At 36.4% G+C, this 20,116-nt stretch overlaps 1 protein-coding gene across 2 annotated transcripts in view; it reads left to right on the plus strand.

Moving 5' to 3' along the window:
• The window catches only part of Nsd1 (nuclear receptor binding SET domain protein 1), a 131,052-nt gene that overhangs the window by 68,169 nt on the left and 42,767 nt on the right, over positions 1–20,116 (plus strand). For both annotated transcript variants that reach the window (XM_013509737.1, XM_013509739.1), the window contains 6 exons: positions 3,594–3,864; positions 5,226–5,335; positions 10,902–10,977; positions 14,711–14,829; positions 15,790–15,933; positions 18,947–19,070. In XM_013509737.1, coding sequence (XP_013365191.1) covers positions 3,594–3,864; positions 5,226–5,335; positions 10,902–10,977; positions 14,711–14,829; positions 15,790–15,933; positions 18,947–19,070 — 844 coding nt within the window. The remainder of the gene's footprint in view (positions 1–3,593; positions 3,865–5,225; positions 5,336–10,901; positions 10,978–14,710; positions 14,830–15,789; positions 15,934–18,946; positions 19,071–20,116) is intronic.

Here is a 20,116-nt window from a genome sequence, read left to right on the forward strand (position 1 = left end):
ACAAGGTCTCACTATGCGGTTCAGACTGGTCTTGAGCTGTGTAGCCCAGGCTGGTCTCGAACTTTCAATGATCTTCCTGCCTCAGCCTCCCCAAGTGCTGGGATTACAGGCGTGTGCCACCATGCCAAGCTTAGTCAGTTTCTTTAAACTGAAGTATTTTATTAGTTTATTTCTTTCTTTCTTTTATCTTTTTGAGACAGGGTCTCACTATGCAGTTCAGACTGGTCTTGAATTGTGTAGCGCAGGCTGGTCTTGAACTTGGAACAATCATCCTGCCTCAGCCTCCCAAGTGCTGGGATTACAGGCGTGTGCCACCACGCCCAGCAAACTGAAGTATTTTAGAATGAATTAGAGAGTAGGGTTAGGCTTTGAAAAAAAGAAAGTAAATTAGAGGGATTTGGGGATATTTTTTGTTTAGGTTGAACATGCCTTGTGCATGCTAAGCACACACAAGTGCTTTACCACTGAGCTGCATTCCTAATCCTGGAAGCATTTTGAGACTATATTCTTAAGTATTTAGTATGCACTTGTAAAAAAATGAACATTTTTTCTTATAAGCAGTTTAACACTTTTAAATCTTATAAAATCAGTTTATCTAATATTGGCCTATGGAGTATCTATTTTATATATTTGTGTGATTGCTTCCTCATGGGTATCATTTATCTTGTTTCTCTATTTCCTCTGTTCCCTTTGAAGTAGAAGTTAGAAGTACCAAGTTACAGATAATGTGTCATGTACTACCTGAGTGTAGAAGGCATAGAGTATCCTCTTTACATAGTGGGGCTGATTCATTCTCTTACCTCTGAGATACTAGAGATGGAAGATGGAACTGTGCTGGACATGCACAGTACCACTGAGTTGTATGACCAAGCCCCTTTTTATTTTTTACAATATTTTTAGTTTTAATTTATTCTCATGAAATTTACACAGTCATCACAGATAAAATCATTGTAGAATCTGTATTTTTTTAAAATCAGATTTTATTGGTACATTTTAGATATTCATAACGATCATATTGTGTACTGCTTATTTTGCCAGTACCAACATTGACCTTTGTAACACCCCATACTCGCTTCATTCTGTTCTTGTATTTCACTGTTTTCTTAAGATATTCTCTATATATAGATTGGCTTACAAGTCTCTGTTTCGGGTCATTTTCCTTTGCATCATCCTAGCAATCATAGTTAATTTTTTGCCACCACCAGAATGGATTCTGAATCCAAATACAAAAATGACATCTACTGTAGTTTTGTATATTTTGGCATGTTTTCTCCAAATTTCTGTCTTAGCTACTGTTGTTTTCTCAGGGTAAAAAGTAATTAATGAGCACTTATTTCCTCTGAAGTAGTAGATCAATTGTGAACTTCCTGGTCCTGATAGTTACTGTGACATTCTTGATGTTGGTAGATGATCAGGAACCAAGGGAGGAAAAGAGCTTATTTTAATTTTTGAAAAATGGTCTTGCTGAATTGCCTAAGCTGAACTTCAGCTGATGATCCTCCTGCTTCAGCCTCCAGAATAGCTGGGATTATAGGCTTGTGTCACCAAACATGGTTTAATGTTCTTCTATTGAAGTTATTTATTGCCCCTTTTGATCAGTCAGCAGTATATGTGTAATTATTTTGTTTCAAAGGAATATCCTGTTCCCTAGCAGCCATTTCTGTGAGGTTTTTATGAAAATCCCATTGAAGATCTTTCCCTATGTCAGTAATTTCATTAAGGGATTCAAAATAAGGACTTTTAGATTTTATCATTTCTTCTACTTTTAGCTAACAAACTCTTTCTTGATCTGAACTCAGAAACGCTTACAAGGCAAAATTTCTTTAACTTTTTTTTTTTTTTAATTTTAAAGAGTAAAAGAAGGGCAACATAGCAACAGGGGCATTCACCAAATTACAGACAAAGTGGTAGTACATTATCAATGGTTGTTATTTTACCTGTTGGCATCTTTAAGATAATTTCTCAGGAAAGCAAATAGACAAATAATAGTGAGTTATAGACAGAAATGGCAGGAAATTATCAATGGTTGTTGTACTATATCTTGATTTCTCCAAAGTGGTCTCTAGGGAAAACAAATTGAGTGATCAATCAAATCAAATTGATCACTATACATAAGTGATCAATCAAATAATCATTGATTGTTCTCAATGGTTGTTGTTTATTTTATTTTATTTTCTGGGTTTTTTTCCGGTACTGGGAATCGAACTCACAACCTTGCACTTGCCAGGCAGGCGCTATGCCGCTGAGCTAAATTCCCAGCCCCCTCAATGGTTGTTGAAAACACATAGTAACAAACATACATCCATTTATGAAATAGCATAGGAACAATACAAACATTACAGAGTTATGGACAGATTGGTAGGAAATCATCAATGGCTGCTGCAATACATGTTGGCATCCTGAGAATGGTTTCTCAGGAATCTTTACTGTTAATTACTAGTTTTAAGCTGGGTGTGGTGGTGCATGCCTATAATCCCAGCACTCACTCAGGAGGCTGAGGCAGGAGGATCTTTGCAAGTTCGAGAGTAGCCTGGGCTACAAAATGAGCTCAAGGATGGTCTGAACTGCATAGTGAGACCCTGTCTCAAAACACACACACAAAGAAAATTGCTAATTTTAACATTAACTGCTAGTTAGTAGCTTTAATTGGTCACATACTGGGTAAGTTTTTTCTTTTATTAGATTACCATTATGGATTTAAACTTCAGCATAGTAAATTACATTTAACAAAACCTTCCATATTAACTATTTTTTGAGTATACAATTCAGTAACATTTAGGTATATTGTTGTGCAAACTATCACCAGCGTTCCTCTCCAGAACATTTTTCTTCCTTTTTAAATAGAGTAACAGTAATTAATACATTGAATATTGTTATCTTCAGAGTAGTTACTCAGAGTACAAGATATAAGCTTGAGATATTGTCCAAACAATATTAGCACAAAATTTTTCTATCTTCCCAAATTGAAACCCAGTACCCAACAACTAATACAGTAATTCCCTCTCTTCCTTAGCCCCTGGCAACCACCATTCTGTTTTCTTACTGTGAATTTTTTCCATAAAGATACATGTTAGTGAAATCATGCAGTACTTAACAGTTTTATGTGTTTGGCCTGTTTCCCTTAGTGTAATGTCTTTAGGGTTCATCCGTGCTGTAACCCGTTAGAATTTCATTTCGTTCTTGGCGCCGCATGGTGGCACACGCCTGTAATCCCAGCACTTACTCAGGAGGCTGAGGCAGGAGGATCTTTGGGAGTTGTAGAGCAGCCTGGGTTACAAAGTGAGCTCAAGGCCAGCCTGAAGTGCATAGCGAAACCCTGTCTCAAGAAGACCGAAAAAAAAATTTTTTTTTCATTTCATTCCTTTTTTTGTCTTTTTGAGACAGGGTCTCACTATGTAGTTCAGGCTGGCCTTGAACTCTTTGTAGCCCAGGCTGGCCTCAAACTTGTAGTGATCCTCCTGCCTCAGCCTCCCAAGTGCTGGGATTACAGGCATGCACCACCATGCCCAGCTTCATTCCTTTTTGAGTGCATTATTTTTATCAAATTTTAACAGTTTTGGCCTGTGGATTCTATTTATTCTTTTCATTCTTAGGTAAGTTCCCGCTGTGAAGAAGAAAGCCTTCTGTCCCGCTGTCAGTCTGGTAATCAGAACAAGCAGGTGGATGAGAATTCTTTTATTTCAACCAAAGAAGAGCCTCCAGTTCTTGAAAGGGAGGCTCCGTTTTTGGAGGGGCCCTTGGCTCAGTCAGAACTTGGAGTTGGTCATGCTGAGTTGCCACAGCTAACGTTGTCTGTGCCTATGGCTCCAGAAGTCTCTCCGAGGCCTGCCCTTGAGTCTGAAGATATGATTGTTAAAACACCAGGTAAGGTGGGTATGGGTTCTCAGTATGTAAGTGGATATAATTGGAGACAGCAAGAGATTTGTAGTATATTTTGATGTGAAACTAACATTTTCACTAAATATAGCAAAGTGGTCACTCATTTGATAATATCTTACCATGAATAAATTTGTGATAGATTCTCAAGAACATATATTTTTAAAAACTACCCTGCTTGCTCTATTGCTACTTTCATGATTGATGATCAACTACCATGTGAATCAATAACCAAGGATAACAGAATTTGGGGATCAGCAGTGCACACTACTGTAATAACCACTTGAAACCTGTGTTTGAGATACTTTCTCCACCAACCCCTGTATTACTTGGGAAGTTGATTAACCTCTGAATTTGTTTCCATACCTATAAAATGGATATTGTAATGTAGTAATGTATAATGTTATAAATTTGAACATATAATAAGCAGTTAATAAATAGTCCCTAGAAGTTAGTTAGCAGCCATTTTTCATTTTATCATGGTTTATTTACATATGTGTCATGTGGTAGAGTTAGATCTAAACATATTTTCTCATTCACATTTTCACAATTGAATTTTTCAGTCAGCCAAGGAAAGGAATAAAGTCTTCTATTTTTGGTTCTGTGGTTTCAGGGCAGAGCAAGTGCTAGGCAAGTGCTCTATTACTGAGTCCATCCTAGCCCCAAAAGATTTTTTTAAAGATTGGTAAATATAATTACTGTTTTAATACCTGTTAAGTGCTAAATCTGGTCAGTAAGCTGTTTTATCTAATTCTACGAATGGTCTGCTAAAGTAATTGCCTTTTATTTATTTATTGAACTTAGACTTGTTTAGTGAAACAGCAAAAGTTGTAACGCTGGTCAACCCATGGCCAGAATCCAGGTTTTCCTTCACTTACTTTGTCCTTACTACTAAAAAATGCAGTTCATGCTTTTGTCTTGATTATCATGTAGTTTAAAAAAAAAAAAATCAGCTTGTAGAACAACATCCTCATGTTAGATTATATCTTGAAATTTACTAAATAAATTTTATGTTATGGTTTTATGTTAAGTAATATTTTAAAATAAAGAAATCCCACTGGGCGTGGTACATGCCTGTAATCCCAGCACTTGGGAGGATCATTGCAAGTTCGAGGCCAGTTTGGGCTGCATAAATGATTTCAAGGCTAGCCTGAATTGCAGAGCAAGACCTTGTCTCAAAAAGACTGGGGAAAAAAAAAAAAAGGAGAGAGAAAGAAAAATCCCTATCTTGTCCCTCCCTATAAGATGATGAGGCAAATCCAAACAATCTTGTGACTTGTGTTAGAATGTTCAAAATTACCTTGTGCTCAGTTTCTAAAGCCCCTGATGAAAAGACGTGTGCATTTCAGGAAACTATGAAAGTAAACGCCAAAGGAAACCAACTAAGAAACTTCTTGAATCCAATGATTTAGACCCTGGATTTATGCCCAAGAAGGGGGACATTGGCTTTTCTAAAAAGGTATGTTATTTTGTCTATTCTAAAATAGGGTTAAGCCAGGAAATATAAGGTTTAAAAGTAATCTTTTTAGTAATATTCATAACACTGATATACATATATAGTAGTCTTCTCTTAATCTTAATCTTAATCCGCAGTTTCACATAACTGTGGTCAGCTGCAGCATGAGAATACTAAATGGAAAATTCCAGAAATAAACATCTTATAAGTATTAAGTTGTGTGCATTTTGGAGTAGTGTGATGAAGTCTCACGTCATTACCCCTTTGTCACACTCTGGATGTGAATCATCTTATTTGTCCAGTGTATCCAGGTTGTATGTATTATCCACCTGTTTGTTGTCATGTAGCTATGTAGGTTGTTAGATCAGCTGTTTTGGTATGATAGTGTTTGTTGTCAAGTAACCCTTATTTTACTTAATAATGGCCCCAGAGCACAAGAATAGTGATGCTGGAAATTTGGGGTTGCTGAGAAGAAGCTGCAAAGTGCTTCCTTTAAGTGAAAAAGTGAAACTTCTTAATAAGAAAAGAAAAAAAAATTCATATGCTGAGGTTGCTAAGCTCTAAAATAAGAATAAATCTATTCATGAAAGTGTGAAGAAGAAAATAGGAATACATGCTAGTTTTTTTGTCAACACCTCAAACTACAGAAGTTATGGCTACAGTGCATGATAGGTGCTTAGGTAAGATGGAAAGGTATTAAATTTATGGATAAAAGAAATGAACAAAAAAACCCCAATAATCCTGGTGATGGCAGAGTGTTGCATTAAAAACATTGAGCTTCTTTGAATACTTCAGCAAGAGATTCCCCTGCAACAAGGGACACCAAGCCAAACCATTTACTGCAAGTAAAAGATGGTTACATACATTTAAGAACAGGTTTGAGCCGGGTGTGGTGGCGCATGCTTGTAATCCCAACACTTAGGAGGCTGAGGCAGGAGGATCGTTGAGAGTTTGAGACCAACCTGGGCTACAAAGTGAGCTTAAGGCCAGCCTGAACTGCATAGGGAAACCTTGTCTCAAAAAAAAGGTTTGGACTGAATAAAAATTCCTGAAAAGTCTGTCTGCTGATGAAGAAACTACGGCCAAATTTTCAGAGTTGAAGTTGAGGAAGGGTACCATCTAAAGCAAGTTTTCAATTGTGATGAAACTGGGCTCTTCTGGAAGATATCCAGTAGAATTTATATTAATAGAAGTGCAAAGGAGGCACCAGGGCATAAAACATGGAAGGAAAGATTAATTCTGGTGAGTATAGTACAATAAGATATTTTGAGAGAGAGAGAGAAACCACATTCACATAACTGTTCATTATAGTATACGTGTTCTATTGTTACTCTGTAATTGTGCCTATTTTATAAATTAAACCTTATTGCAGGTATGTATATATAGGGCAAAACATGACGTTATATATACTGTTCAGTATTACCTATGCTTTCAAGCATTCTTTGGAGGTCTTGGAATGTATTCCTTATTTATGAAAGGGGACTACTGCACAGTAGAAATCAAGAGTGTCAGGAGCATACATGATCAATAGAGATCCTGTATTAAAAGACTTTTGCAGTTGAATGGCCATGTGTATAAACTGGCTTCAGATTTTTTTTTTTTTTACAAGTGGAAAAATTTTAACAGCTTTCAAAATTGAACAAAATTTATGTTTGTGATAATTCTTTTCTGTGCTTAAAACCATTCACGTAACTCCTGTGTAAGTTCAATCTCTTAAATCATTAGTCTACTTTTATCCTATTATCTTGTCTGCAAAACACCTCAAAAACCTACCTTTGTTATAATCTCAGCATATTCCTGATAGTATATACATGATTGTGTTATGCCACCTGATGGGACAGTTAAATTTGTACCACCAGTCATTCAAGCTGCCTGAGAGGACAAGTCATACATATATAGTTCCATTGTTAGTGTGTTAATTGTTCTGTTTGATGGTATAAGACAATTGTGTAAAGCCCCTGTTACTATCATTGAAGCTAAGGCCAATCTTATACTATAACCCAGAACTTCCTGTGTTACTGTCAATCATCTTTCTTCTCCTGTCTAAAACTGATGCTTTCTTCTGTCACTAGTGATCAGTTTTTCTTGTTCTTAGACATCAACATTGGTTTTTCTTTTACTCCAGCTTCTTTTATTCAACATCGCTGTCTCTTTTGGGGGGGTTGAGGAGGGTCGAGACAGAGCCTCACTGTGTAACCTAGGCTGGCCTTGAATTCACAGTGGTCCTCCTACTTCAGTCTCCTGAGGGATGGGATTACAAGCATGTGCTACCATGTGCGGCTTTTTAAGATAGAGTTCACATATTAAGGAACATAAACAATCATCGTGTGTTTAACACAATATTCTCCAGTTCCATCTATTTTCCTGCAAATAATACCATTTTGTTCAATTTAATAGCTGAATAATATGCCTCTGTGTGTGTATATACCACATTTTCTGTATCCATTGGTCTTTTGATAGGTGCCTAGGTTGATGTTTCTGTATTTGGTATTATGAATTGTGCCCAATAAACACAGGTATGCAGGTGTCCCCATAGTATGATCACAGTAATCCCTTTGGGCATATAACAAGTAGTGATGCAGTGGGTCATATAGTTTTTTGGAGAACCGCCATATTTACACTATGGTTGTCCTAATTCATATTCCCACCAGTAGTGTAAAACACTTCTTTTTTTCCCTGGTTTGCTGTCATTTTAAATTTAGACAGTCTGATGAGTGTTAACATTTCATTTTTCTTTTCATTTTCTTTTTATTAGTACATGTTTGAAGTATATAATGATTACATTTATTCTGGGGAGTCAATACATATGCATCACACATTTTAGTTCCCTATTTGTCCCCTAAGTATTAACATTTCATGATGTTTTTTATTTTTTATTTTTTTGGTACTGCGAATTGAACTCAGGACCTTGTGCTTGCCAGGCAGGTGCTTGTGCTGCTGAACCCAGTTTTTTATTTTTCTAATCATTATGATTAGTGATGTTGAGTCTCTTAGTATCTGTCAACTGGCCATTCCTAGGTCTTTATGAAATAACCGCTGAAGTACAGTGTACTTAATATTTTTGGTCTTTGATTTAGCCATTCCTTTTTTGTGGGTGGGTTTAGGGTTTTTTGTTTTTGAGACAGAGTCTTGCTGTATAGTGCAGGCTGGTCCTGAGCTCGCTTATGTAGCCCAGGATGGCTTGAAACTTACAGAGGTTCTCCTGTCTCAGTTCCCGAGTTCTGGGATTACAGGTATGTGGTACCATGCCAGACGTGTTTTTTTTTGTTTGTTTGTTTGAGACAGGGCCTTTCTGTGTAGCACAGGCTGGCCTTGAACCCACTATGTGGCCCAAGCTGGTATTTTCCTGCTTCAGCCTCCCAGGTGCTAGATATGAGTGTTAACCCTGCCCAGGTTGGTTGATTTCTTTTTTAATTAGTACTTTGTGTATTTGAGATTCATATGCTTTGCCAGATACATGTACAGTATTGTAAATATGTTTTCCCAGCCTGAGGCATTACTGTTTAGTTTCTTAGTGGTGTGTTTTTATAAGAAAATTTTATGGTATTTTCTTTTTTGGTACCAGGAATGAAACTCAGGACCTTGCGCTTGTGAGGTAGGCACTTGTGCCACTGAGCTATAGCCCTGGCCCATATAAGAAAATTTTAAATGCCTTGATTTGTTTACATTGATGATTGATACGTTTTATGTCTTCTAGAAATTTTTACCTAGCTCATGAACACAGAAGTTCTTTTTTGTTTTACTTTTGATGTTGTTCCTTTGTGTTTTTAGTTGGAAGTCCTGGGATTCACAGATTTTTGGTTTTTTTTTTTTTGAGAGAAGGTCTTGCCTATGTAGTTCAGGCTGGCCTCAGACTCGCAGCATTCCTCCTGCCTCAGCCTCCCCGAGTGCTGAGATTGCAGACATGTGCCACCATACCTGGCAATCCATTTTGAAATTTTGAAATGGAGTCTTAAAGTTAACTTTCTCACCATATAAATAGTGAATTTAAAAAAAATCTCTAAAATTCTGCTCCATCTCTGTCTTTCTAATCTCTTTTAAATTGTATGCTATTATTGAATTTTAGCTTTTTGGGGATGAGTATGGGCATTACATGTGGTAGTAGAACAAGAGAAAACCAGGATTAAGGGTGATGGCTAGCACCAAGCTGAAAAGTGGCTCTTTGTTCTAGGAATTTGTACTGCCATCTGACATAGTCAGTTTCATCATTGAGATCCTGGTTACTTTGGGGCATTATGTCATAGGATTCTAGGTTAGAATGAGATTATGTCTTTGCAGTGTGACTACTCTGTCTGTAGGTAGATTAATCAATATGTTAGAGAGGTAGGAATTAGTCTGTTGAGATAGGATGTGGTTTAATATATATCCACATTCGACTAAATGTATAAATTACCGAAATCTTACATCCTGCAAGGTACTTACAAAGTTTTGTGGTTCTTTCATTCTGAGCAGAGCAGATGGATTTTTACTTGTATATTATGATAATGAGTGATATTTTTATTTTAATTTATAAAATTGATGAGGTTAGAAATGAGAATATTTTTTGCATTATTCTGAATGTAGTTTTGGGAACATTGTAATTATTTTTCTCCTTCCCTTTTGTGTGAGTGTTAAAAATGAATAGGTTGGTTGTGTAAATTATGTAGATGCTGTTTTTTTTAAATTATGTAAATCTATTTTGTAATTTTTGCCAGGAGTCTTTTGTTCCTTTAAGGATACCTAATGTTTACCCTTACATTTTATTTTACTTCATCAGAACTTGTTAAATGCTAAATATGAGGAAATTTGTAGTTTCATGATTTATTTCTATATTTTAATGAGCATTTAAAAATTCACAGCTGTGGGTTGTTTTTTTTTTTTTTTTTTGGTCAAACTTTAGAAACCTTATAAGAATGGCATCTAGTATATTGACTTTTTACTTAGAATAACATTCTTATAGGAGTGGATATTTTCTTGGAATACAATTGTTATACAAACAGTAGTCGGTTAGTAAAATGTTCAGCTTGTTGAGTTTTAATGTTACTTTTAGATTTACCTGAAACCACTTAAGTTATAAGGACATTCTGTGCTTCTGAACTGTTTAATATTTACTGTTCATCAGGTAAATAAGTGTCAAATCTAATGGTTATAAATAAAATTTTAGGAAGGTAAATTTTAACTACAGTGTAGGGTGGAATAGAGCTGAACTTGGTGGGTCTCTTAGTACATATTCCTCTTCCTTTCCCAGAAACTTTAGGCAAAGGAACATTTGTATCTGCCTTATTTATAGGAACAGGGTAACCTGTTCTTTTTAAAATTTTTTGCAGTGCTGGGGTTGAATCCAGAGCCTGCTGCATGCTAGGCAGGTACTCTACCACTGAATTTCAACTCTATAACCTTCTTCCTTTTCCTTTTTAAGAAAGTCTTTCCCTTGAAGTTTATCTTCAAACCTTTACTATTATTATACTGTTCTTTGAATTTCCAAAAGTGGCAAGAATTTGGTGTTTATGGCAGTGGAGAATTCAGATTTGAATATAAAAGTTTATTTTGTATTCTTGGTAAATTATGTTGCTTTTTTACTTATTTATAGTGTTATGAAGGTGGTCATTTGGAGAATGGCATTACTGAATCTTGTACTGTGTCTCATTTGAAAGAATTTCGTAAAGGTGAGTATTTTTGATAGCTAGTAAATATAATCAGAAATAAACTTGAAATTTTGAGACTGGTTTTTCCAAAATATGCTTCTTAAAACTATGCACCACAGTAGAAAATTCCTGGGCCAGGGATATAGCTCAGTGGCACAGTGTCTGCCTGGCAAGTGTGAGGTCCTAAGTTCTATTCCTGGTACAAAACAAAAACAAAAACAGTAGAAAATTCTTAAGTTTCTTTTTTGCTTTATGCTGCTACCAGTTAAATGAAGTTACAATCATATATGAGTAAGGAAATATGTAGAACAATAGAGAAAAATAAGGTACTTAGTTTCATTATTAGTCTGAGTCTGCAGACTATCATTGATTTCTTGCCTTTAAATTTTTATTTCTGGGCTGGGGATTTAGCTCAGCGGCAAAGCACCTGCCTAGCAAGCGCAAGGTCGTGAGTTCGGTTCCCGGTACCGGAGAAAAACCCAAAAAAAAAAAAAAAAAAAAAAAAATTTTTATTTCTATAGGGTATAAAATGTGGAATCTTTGAGGGGGGAAATCATAAATGACTTAAGTCAATCTTTCACAGATTGTCCTAGTTTCTGTTATGAGCTCTATAACCACTGGTCAGTTGCCATAGGCTTGAAAAAGCATATATTGAACCTACCCATTTTGGTTGTTCCCTGAGGGATTGGGAATCTTCCATATGAAATTGGAAGCTGTCTCCTGTAACTTCTACTTAGTGATGTTGTTTCTGTCCTCAGGAAGGATGAATAGTTCTTCATCCATAACATGTAAGATACTCATAGATTATTTACTCAACCAGGGCTTTTGGTTGGAGTATTACCTCTAATCCATCTAAAGCATTACAAAGAGTTAAAATATTATCTGTACTATCCCTGTTTTAAAGTAGAAACAAGATGAACAAGGAATTAGGATTGAGAAACTAAATCCAGACCAAATTCATTGCCACACTACCATCTTACCTTGCCCAGATTTTCTCCATGCTAGTTCTTTCTACCATTTTGATAATCTTCATGCTGTGATACTATTGATTGATGTCATTCTTGAAATATTATCCCAGATTTAAGAATACTTCACTAAATCCAATCTTCAGTAGTTACTAGATTATATTTCATGTGGTTTTAGATACATCTTTTAATATGATCCATGATTATTAAATTTTTTAGCACCATGTTAATTATAATCATACGGGCAATTATAATCTCATTAGTTGTCAGTTTGCTTGCTTGCTTTTAAAGTAAGCAAGTATTTTACTTTTAAAGTATTATTTATTTTAAAGTATTGTACTTCTGAAATAATGTCAGTTCTTTTCTTTTTTTTTTTTTTTGTAAAAACCTACTACATGAACTCTATCCTTTATAAATCTAAGTGTTCCAGCTCCTAAGTATTTTCATTTCATAGGTTGGGGATATAATTCATTGGTAGATTGTTTGCTTAACATGCATTAGGCCCTGAGCTCAATGCCAAGTACCACCAAAAACAAACAAAAATAATAATTTTCAGCCTTTGTGTTGTCAACATATTTAAAAAGCTTTAGACTATCAACAGCTTTGATTATGGCATCTCTATTTTGATCTGACAGTCATAAAAAACAGCATTGAATTTTACCCTGAATCAAGGCTAGCAGTTTGCTGAAGCTGTTGGTTTCAAGCAGGAGCATATATATTGCCTGTTGGCTATTTCAGAACTTTAGAAATGTAGTGGTCAATCCATTAGAAAAAGCAGCTAACTGAAAAACGAAATTACAGCATTAGACCAGATGTGGTAGTACAGGCCTGTAATCACAGCACTTGGGAGGCTGAGACAGGAGGATTGCTGCAAGTTCAGAGCTAGACTGGGCCTCGTAGTGCGTTCGAGACCCAACTGGACTACATAGTGAGATTTAAAAAAAACAAAAAAAACCAGCCTGAATTACATAGCAAGACCTCTCTCTCAAAAAAAAACTTAAAAAAAATTTTTTTTGTAGTTTTAAATTTTTTTGTTTTTGTTTTTGTTTTTTTTTTGGTTTTTCTCCGGTACCAGGAACTGAACTCACGACCTTGCACTTGCCAGGCAGGCGTTTTGCTGCTGAGCTAAATCCCCAGCCCCTTAAATATATTTTTTAAATGTATAAATAAGCTGGGCATGGTGGCACATGCCTGTAATCCCAGCTCTTGAGCGACTGAGGCAGGAAGATTACTGTTTGAGGCCAGCCTGGGCTACACAGTGAATTTAAGTCCAGCCTAAACTACACAGCAAGATCCTGTCTCAAAAAAACAAAAAACAACAAAAAATAAAATGTACAGATGTTAAAACTAAAGATTAAAGAAAAGATAGCACTGAAGCAATTAGTCTTCAAAAGTCTGTTATTCATATTGATACCTAGCAAAAGTATCTTGGAACACTTTATGAGATATCTCTGTTCCTCATGGTGTCTCTGTAGCAAGGAGTTGAACTGTGTCTTGGGAACTGAGGATGGCACTAGAGCAGTGATGGCGAACATTTTAGAGTTTTAAATGATGCAAACAGTCTGCTGCAGCACACATGCCATAGGTTCCCCACCACTGGACTAGAGTTTCTTTTTCTGAACTTGTCAGACAAGTTCACACATTCACATCATACTCTTAGATATTTGAGGATTGGGGCTGGGGATTTAGCTCAGCGGCAAAAGCGCCTGTCTGGCACGCGCAAGGTCGTGAGTTGGGTTCCCGGTACCGGAGAAAAACCAAAAAAAAAAAAAAAGATATTTGAGGATATATTACCACTGGATAAATATATCCTAATTCGAGCAACAAAATGATTGAGTAATTTCTCCCTGCTCTTCTATAAACCAAACGTTAGGGCTGGAGATGTAGCTCAGGGGCATAAGGGCCTGCCGGGCAAGCTCAAGTTCCTGAGTTCAATTCCCAGTACCTACCTACCTACCTACCTACCTAAATAAATAAACAAACCAAATCTTATAATTTTCCGTCTTTATCCTTAAATCATACAGTGATATAATTGTGTGTATGTGTTTATGTATGTTTTTTTGAGACAGGATTTCACTGTGCAATTCAGGCTGGCTTTGAACTCACTTTGTAGCCCAGGTGGCTATACAGTGATATAATTTATTATCTCTCATCTTAGAGTCTAGGGATTAGTATCTTTTCCTGAGTAATAAATACATTTTCCCAGGCTGGGGAGGTAGTGCAGCGGCACAGCACCTGCCTGGCAAGTGCGAGGCCCTGAGTTCAATTTTCGGTACCAAAAAAAAGAGAAAATAGGTTTTTTTTTTTTTTTTTAAAAAGACTAAATACATTTTCTGTCCATCTATAGTATATTCAGATCCTTCCTGAACTAGAAAGTGTGTCATTTCAATCTTATGAAATGAAATGGCTTTAGTGTGTGAGGCAGAACTTCATCAAGTTACTTCATCAAGTAGTTATGAGTAGATGGGTAGGTCTCTTTGCTTTCTTTCCCATGGAAAGCTGGAGACTAAATGAATTTTAAAGCTACGTACCAGCAAGTGTGGTGGCACACTCTTGTAATCCCAGCACTCTGGAGGCTGAGGCAGAAGAAGTACTAGGAGTTGGAGGACACCCTGGGCTGCATAGTGAGGTCAAGGCCATCTGGAATTACATAGTGAGACCTTGTTTGAAAAAGCCGATGATAATAATGAAGTTAACATACCATAACTCTGAGACCCTTTATTTAAAGAAAGGAGCTTTTGGATATATGTGTAACTAGTCATTAGGTAACATTTATTTTCCTATCATAGGCATGACCAAGATGTTTGACAAGCCAAGGAAACGAAAACGACAGAGACATGTTACACCCAAGGTGCAGTGCAAAAGAGTGAAAAATGGTGACTCATCAAAAGAAACTCCAGGCTTGGAGGTATTACTCAGTTCCTGATCTTTTGACCTTTTAAAGGCAAGCTACTTTTCATAGTAGAGGCCATGTCCCTCTCCCTTGCATTTACTTATGGTAGTATTCTATTGAAATGGCTGATAGGTATAAAGAATCCTTAAGTAGAAGGAGAACCTGATCCTAGTAAAATAAGTCACATATTGCAACTGTGGGTATGGCCTTTAAAAAGATCACTTTGTATCACCTAGGGCGCTTGGTGTCAAGTGAAATGTACCGTTAGTAGTAAACTTGTTCTTAAACCAAAGAACACAATATCAAGTAACCATGTGATCTGAATGAACTTAGAGAATGTATAAACTCAGATAATGCCCTTTAAAAGTTAATACCGCTCCAATTAGGAGGAAATTCATTTGTGTATTTTTGACCATGAATTGGTTAACTTTAAGACAGTATGTGTAAGCATCATCTTTTAAGAAAGAAGGATTTAAAACCATTTTCATGCCGTACCTCAGTGCAGTCATTGATGCCATATCTCACTTTCTAACTCAGGTTAAATAGAATTAGGAAAAAAGAGAGAATTAGAACCAGTCAGAACAGCATCCCACATTATAACACCAAGTGTTTCTTTCCAGGACAATTGGAATAGAATGCCCAAAGGAGGCATTATTTAGGAAACACTGATCTTGGAAGGACATATAAATAATCAAATAAACTTAAGAATGTTTTCTCTTCCTTAGTGAAACCTTTAAGTGGAACAACTCAAAAAGTTCCAGTGGAACAGCCTCAGAGCAGTTAGTGGCAGGGCATGAGGCGCCCACTACCCGCCCAATCACAGCAGGGTTAGAACTAACATTGCATGCAGTCCGCCCACGTGATTGGCTGAACATCTGTAAGTGATTAATGGCTAGACAATAGCAGCCCAGAGGGAGGGGGTCAAATGGAGACATCAATAATGCAGATCGGGGACATTATTTTTTTCTCTGCAAGGGAGAACTGATGACTCACAGGACAGCTGCAAGCCCGAAGGAGAATATTGAGGAGGGCATAGAACACGATGCTGGGATGTCTTCATCTAAAAGAATGCAGAGTGAACGAGGAGGAGGAGCTGCACTCAAGGAGAATGTTTGTCAGGTACAGGATCTTTGCTTACTTATATCTTCATTTCATGCTTATCTTTTAATAGAAGCCCTGTCTATTAAAAAAATAGTATGGAACTATTGACATCATAGTGGTTAGAAAAAAATTGCTTTTGGATGGTTCAGTGGAGTCACTTTAAGCTTGTAATTCTTGTCAGTAAAAAAGAGAAAGAGAAATAACTTAGTGTGATGCATCACTTTCCCTTGCAGGCATACCCTCCGACGGGTCAGAGGTGAGAGATATGCATATACTTTTACTTAGTGAGACATAATTTTCTTGATCTGTACCTCACACAGTATGACAATCTAGGTTTCTAAAGATTTTTTTAAGGTTACATTAGCTTTGAGTTTTTGTTGTTCTTGATCCTGTGTTGGTTTGTGTTGGCCTTGAAGTGGTGACTTTAAAAGAATTTTTCCATTTATTTAATAAATATATATGTGCAATATTAGGTATTTTATTCTAAGTACTTTGTAAATAATTCATCATTCAGTTATCATAATAGTCTCATAAAGTAGAGTTCTGTTTTGAAGAATTTGAAGCTACAGAAAGATTAAGTAGCTTGCATATAATAGACAAAAGCCTGGATTCAACATAGGTGGGCTTGCTTTAGAATCTTAAACATTGTGTTACTATTTTCCTTCACTAAGAATTAACTCTTATTTTATTGTTTAAGAGCCTTTATTTGTGTTTGGGAGTTGTCAGCTAAGTGGATACTTAGGATATGTCTTGATTTAGCTATATAAATTGTTAAAATTCACATATACAAGTTCGATACTATTTTTTAATTGAAACAATTAAAATATAAACGCAAGCCCAGTATATTTTATTGTGATTTACATGATTTTACTACAATTTCTTTGCCTGTTCATTTCCTCTATTACACATAGAACTTTCGATAATATTTGAACGAGCGCCTAAGCAGTGTTATTCTTCAAAAATAGTTACGCTAATTATTGAGCAAGAGAAGTCAGTATAAATACCCTTTACAGAGATTATTATTGTTACTTTTTTAAATTAAAGGTACCATGACCCTGGTCTTGGCTTGTCTAGTTGAGTGTGCGTATTTGTTTTCCTGGTATAATCTACTAGTAGCATCGTCTTCACTTTCAAGTGTCCCTGTTTAAAGATGAATGACATGGTCATTCCAACTAAAGTGTTAGTCTGTAACATTTAGGTCACTTGAAATTTTTATTCTTCAGTTTCTACACTGTTTTCTATTAAAGCCTTGAAGGTAAATTTGCTCACTATTTATGAAAACTGATGCCATTGGCACTCTTAGCATACAAAACAGAATATATAACATGGTGCTTTTCAGTTTTTAGGTGTCAATAGTAGCTAATGGGTGAGTCAAATATTTGAGAATGCCTTGGGCTACAGGTTAAAGCCCTGGGGCCCTTCCTAATTTTAGGATTCCTTTCTGCCCTTCCTGAAGTTTTCCTACTCATTTGTTTAAGCGTTGATGTCTTTAAGTGATCAAGACCTGTTCTGTTTCTTTGATTTCTTAACTATAGTAAAACTTCTTTCCTTTCTTGTCTTCTCCATTAAGTACAGCCAGTCTTCTTATCCAGGTATTCTTAGGTTCTACATCCATGGATTCAATGAATTGTAGATGGAAAATATTTGGAAAAAGAAAGTTACATGTTCAGAACATGTACTAAATAGTTTAACCCAGGATGGTTGGTTCTATTTTGAAAATTAATATTTTTTCTTGGCATTATTCCCTAAACAATACAGTATAACAATTATTTACATAGCATTTACATTGTATGAGGTATAATAAGTAACCTAGAGGTGGCGTTTATAAGAGGATATGCATAGGTTAGTTGTAAGTGCTATGCCATTTTATGCAAAGGTCTTGAGCCTCCATAGGCTTTGGTATCCATGGAAGGTCCTGGTTGATAGATAAAGCACCCCTCCTTTTCCCCTTTTGTAGCATTTTTGTGGTATAGGGCTACAAATCAGGATTTTAGAGTAGTGAAAAATAATGTTGGGAATTTACAGAATTTTCATAAACCTTACAGTTTATACAAATTTAGACCCTCATTTTCTAATACCTTGTCTTAAATGATAATTTGTCTTAGGTAAGATCACCTTACAAATGTGATTTCTCTGCGATGAGTCTACCGATCTATGGCCATTAGACATTCTTAGTATTTCTTTTTTTTTTTTTTTTTTTTTTTTTTTTTTTTTTTTGTTTTGTTTTGTTCTGTTTTTTTTGCCCACCCCCACCCCCACCCCCGCCGGGGATTGAACTCACAACCTTGCGCTTGCCGGGCAGACTCTGTGCCGCTGAGCTAAATCCCCAGCCCCCATTCTTAGTATTTCTTTTGGAACTGATAACTCAAGTTCAGCTGACCAGTATCACTTGCTTGAACCACTACAATGTAACCTTCTGATTTTGTCTTTGCTCTTGCCTTTTTATTATTGTTTTTCCATGTAGCAGCCAAGGGATCTTTTGACAATGAAAACCTCATTTCACCCTTCATTGGTGAAGCTTTTCTGTGCTGTACCTTTGCAATCAGAATAAAATCTAACACTATAGGCCATTACCTCCTTGTATTGTGCCACTTGTAACTTTTGTTTACTTTAGTAACAGTTGCTTTCCTTGTGGTTCTCCAGTATGCCATGGACTTTTGTACTTTCTGCCTTACTTGTTCTTTGTTCAGTTTATCACATGCCTGTCTTATCCTTCGTAGCCCAGTCTGAGATGCTATCCCTAATCACCATAACCAAAGTACTCATTTGAATTCTGTACCTAATGTAATTATTATTTGATACCTTTCCCTCTTGTTTGCTTGTATTTTCTGTCCCTAGAATATTAGTATCATAACAGCCAGGGATCTTGTACCTGGAACATGGGAAGTAATTTTTAAATATTAGTTCAATGAATGATGGGATTTTATGATTTCTGTAAAGCTTTCTTAACCTTTACCCTCATGAAGGGTACTTTCATTTAGGATTTTCTGAAATATTTTTTTCTATAGACAAATCTGTTTTCTTTTAACAGAACTGTGAGAAAGTGGGTGAGCTGCTATTATGTGAGGCTCAGTGCTGTGGGGCTTTCCACCTGGAGTGCCTTGGGTTAACTGAGATGCCACGAGGAAAATTTATCTGCAATGAGTGTCGCACAGGTAAAATAGATACAGAAGGGTCTTCTTCCAAAGAAAATTTGAGTTTCAGTTGTTGCAGGGGGAAAAAAAATTTATTGGAGACATTTTTCTATGGCCATGCTGGACTTCTTCCTACACTTACAGAAATGCATACTGTGTGGTTCCTACCCTCAGAAAAGCACAAAGTGGATAATAAGCAGTTTGATGTATGGCACAAAGAGCATTATAGTAGAGATACAGTTTAAGTACGATGTGAGACGCAAAAAGTTTGAGTCCAGCGTGCAATACATAGCCAGACTCTATCTTAAGAGAAAAAAAGTACAGTATGAGCAAAGATGAGCTAATTTTAAAAGGAGGATATCTGAGTGTGGTTTCAGAGAGAAATAGAAATTGATGTAGGCCAGAGCAAAGGCACAAGGTCTAGTATTGAAAGTGTATGAAATAATTAACAAGTGGGGAATGTATGCCAATGTATATAAATAGAGATTAAGATAGTTTAATTCCCAAGCATAAGTAGTAACTAGGAGGGCTTCTGGGTTACTAGTAATATTTTTATTGCTTAATCTCAGTGTTGACTGTATGAGCATGTTCACTTCATGCTACTTATGAACTATACATTTAAGATGGGTGCACTTTTCCTTTGGGTATCATATATCAATACGTTTATCAATAAAAGAAAAAGATTGCTTGGGAAAGTTATTGTATAAACTTTGAAAAAAGATTGCTTGGGAAAATTATTGTATAAACTTTGGTCAGGCCAGTGTGGTGGTTCGTGAATGTAATCCCAGCACTTGGGAGGCTGAGGCAGGAAGATTGCCATGAGTTCAAGGCTACCTGAACTACATAGCAAGACCCTATCTCAAAAAACAAACCAAAAAAAGACTGGGTCAGAAAATGGGAATGGGCCAGGCATGGTGGCGCACGCCTATAATCCTAGCACTCACTCAGGAGGCTGAGGATTGTTGCAAGTTCGAGACCAGCCTGGGCTACAAAGTGAGCTCAAGGCTAGCCTGAACTGCATAGCGAGACCTGTCTCAAAAAGGCCAAAAAAAGAAAGAAAGAAAATG

The sequence above is a fragment of the Chinchilla lanigera genome, unplaced genomic scaffold, assembly GCF_000276665.1.
Source record: "Chinchilla lanigera isolate Chin_1 unplaced genomic scaffold, ChiLan1.0 scaffold00007, whole genome shotgun sequence".
Lineage (NCBI taxonomy): Eukaryota > Metazoa > Chordata > Mammalia > Rodentia > Chinchillidae > Chinchilla > Chinchilla lanigera.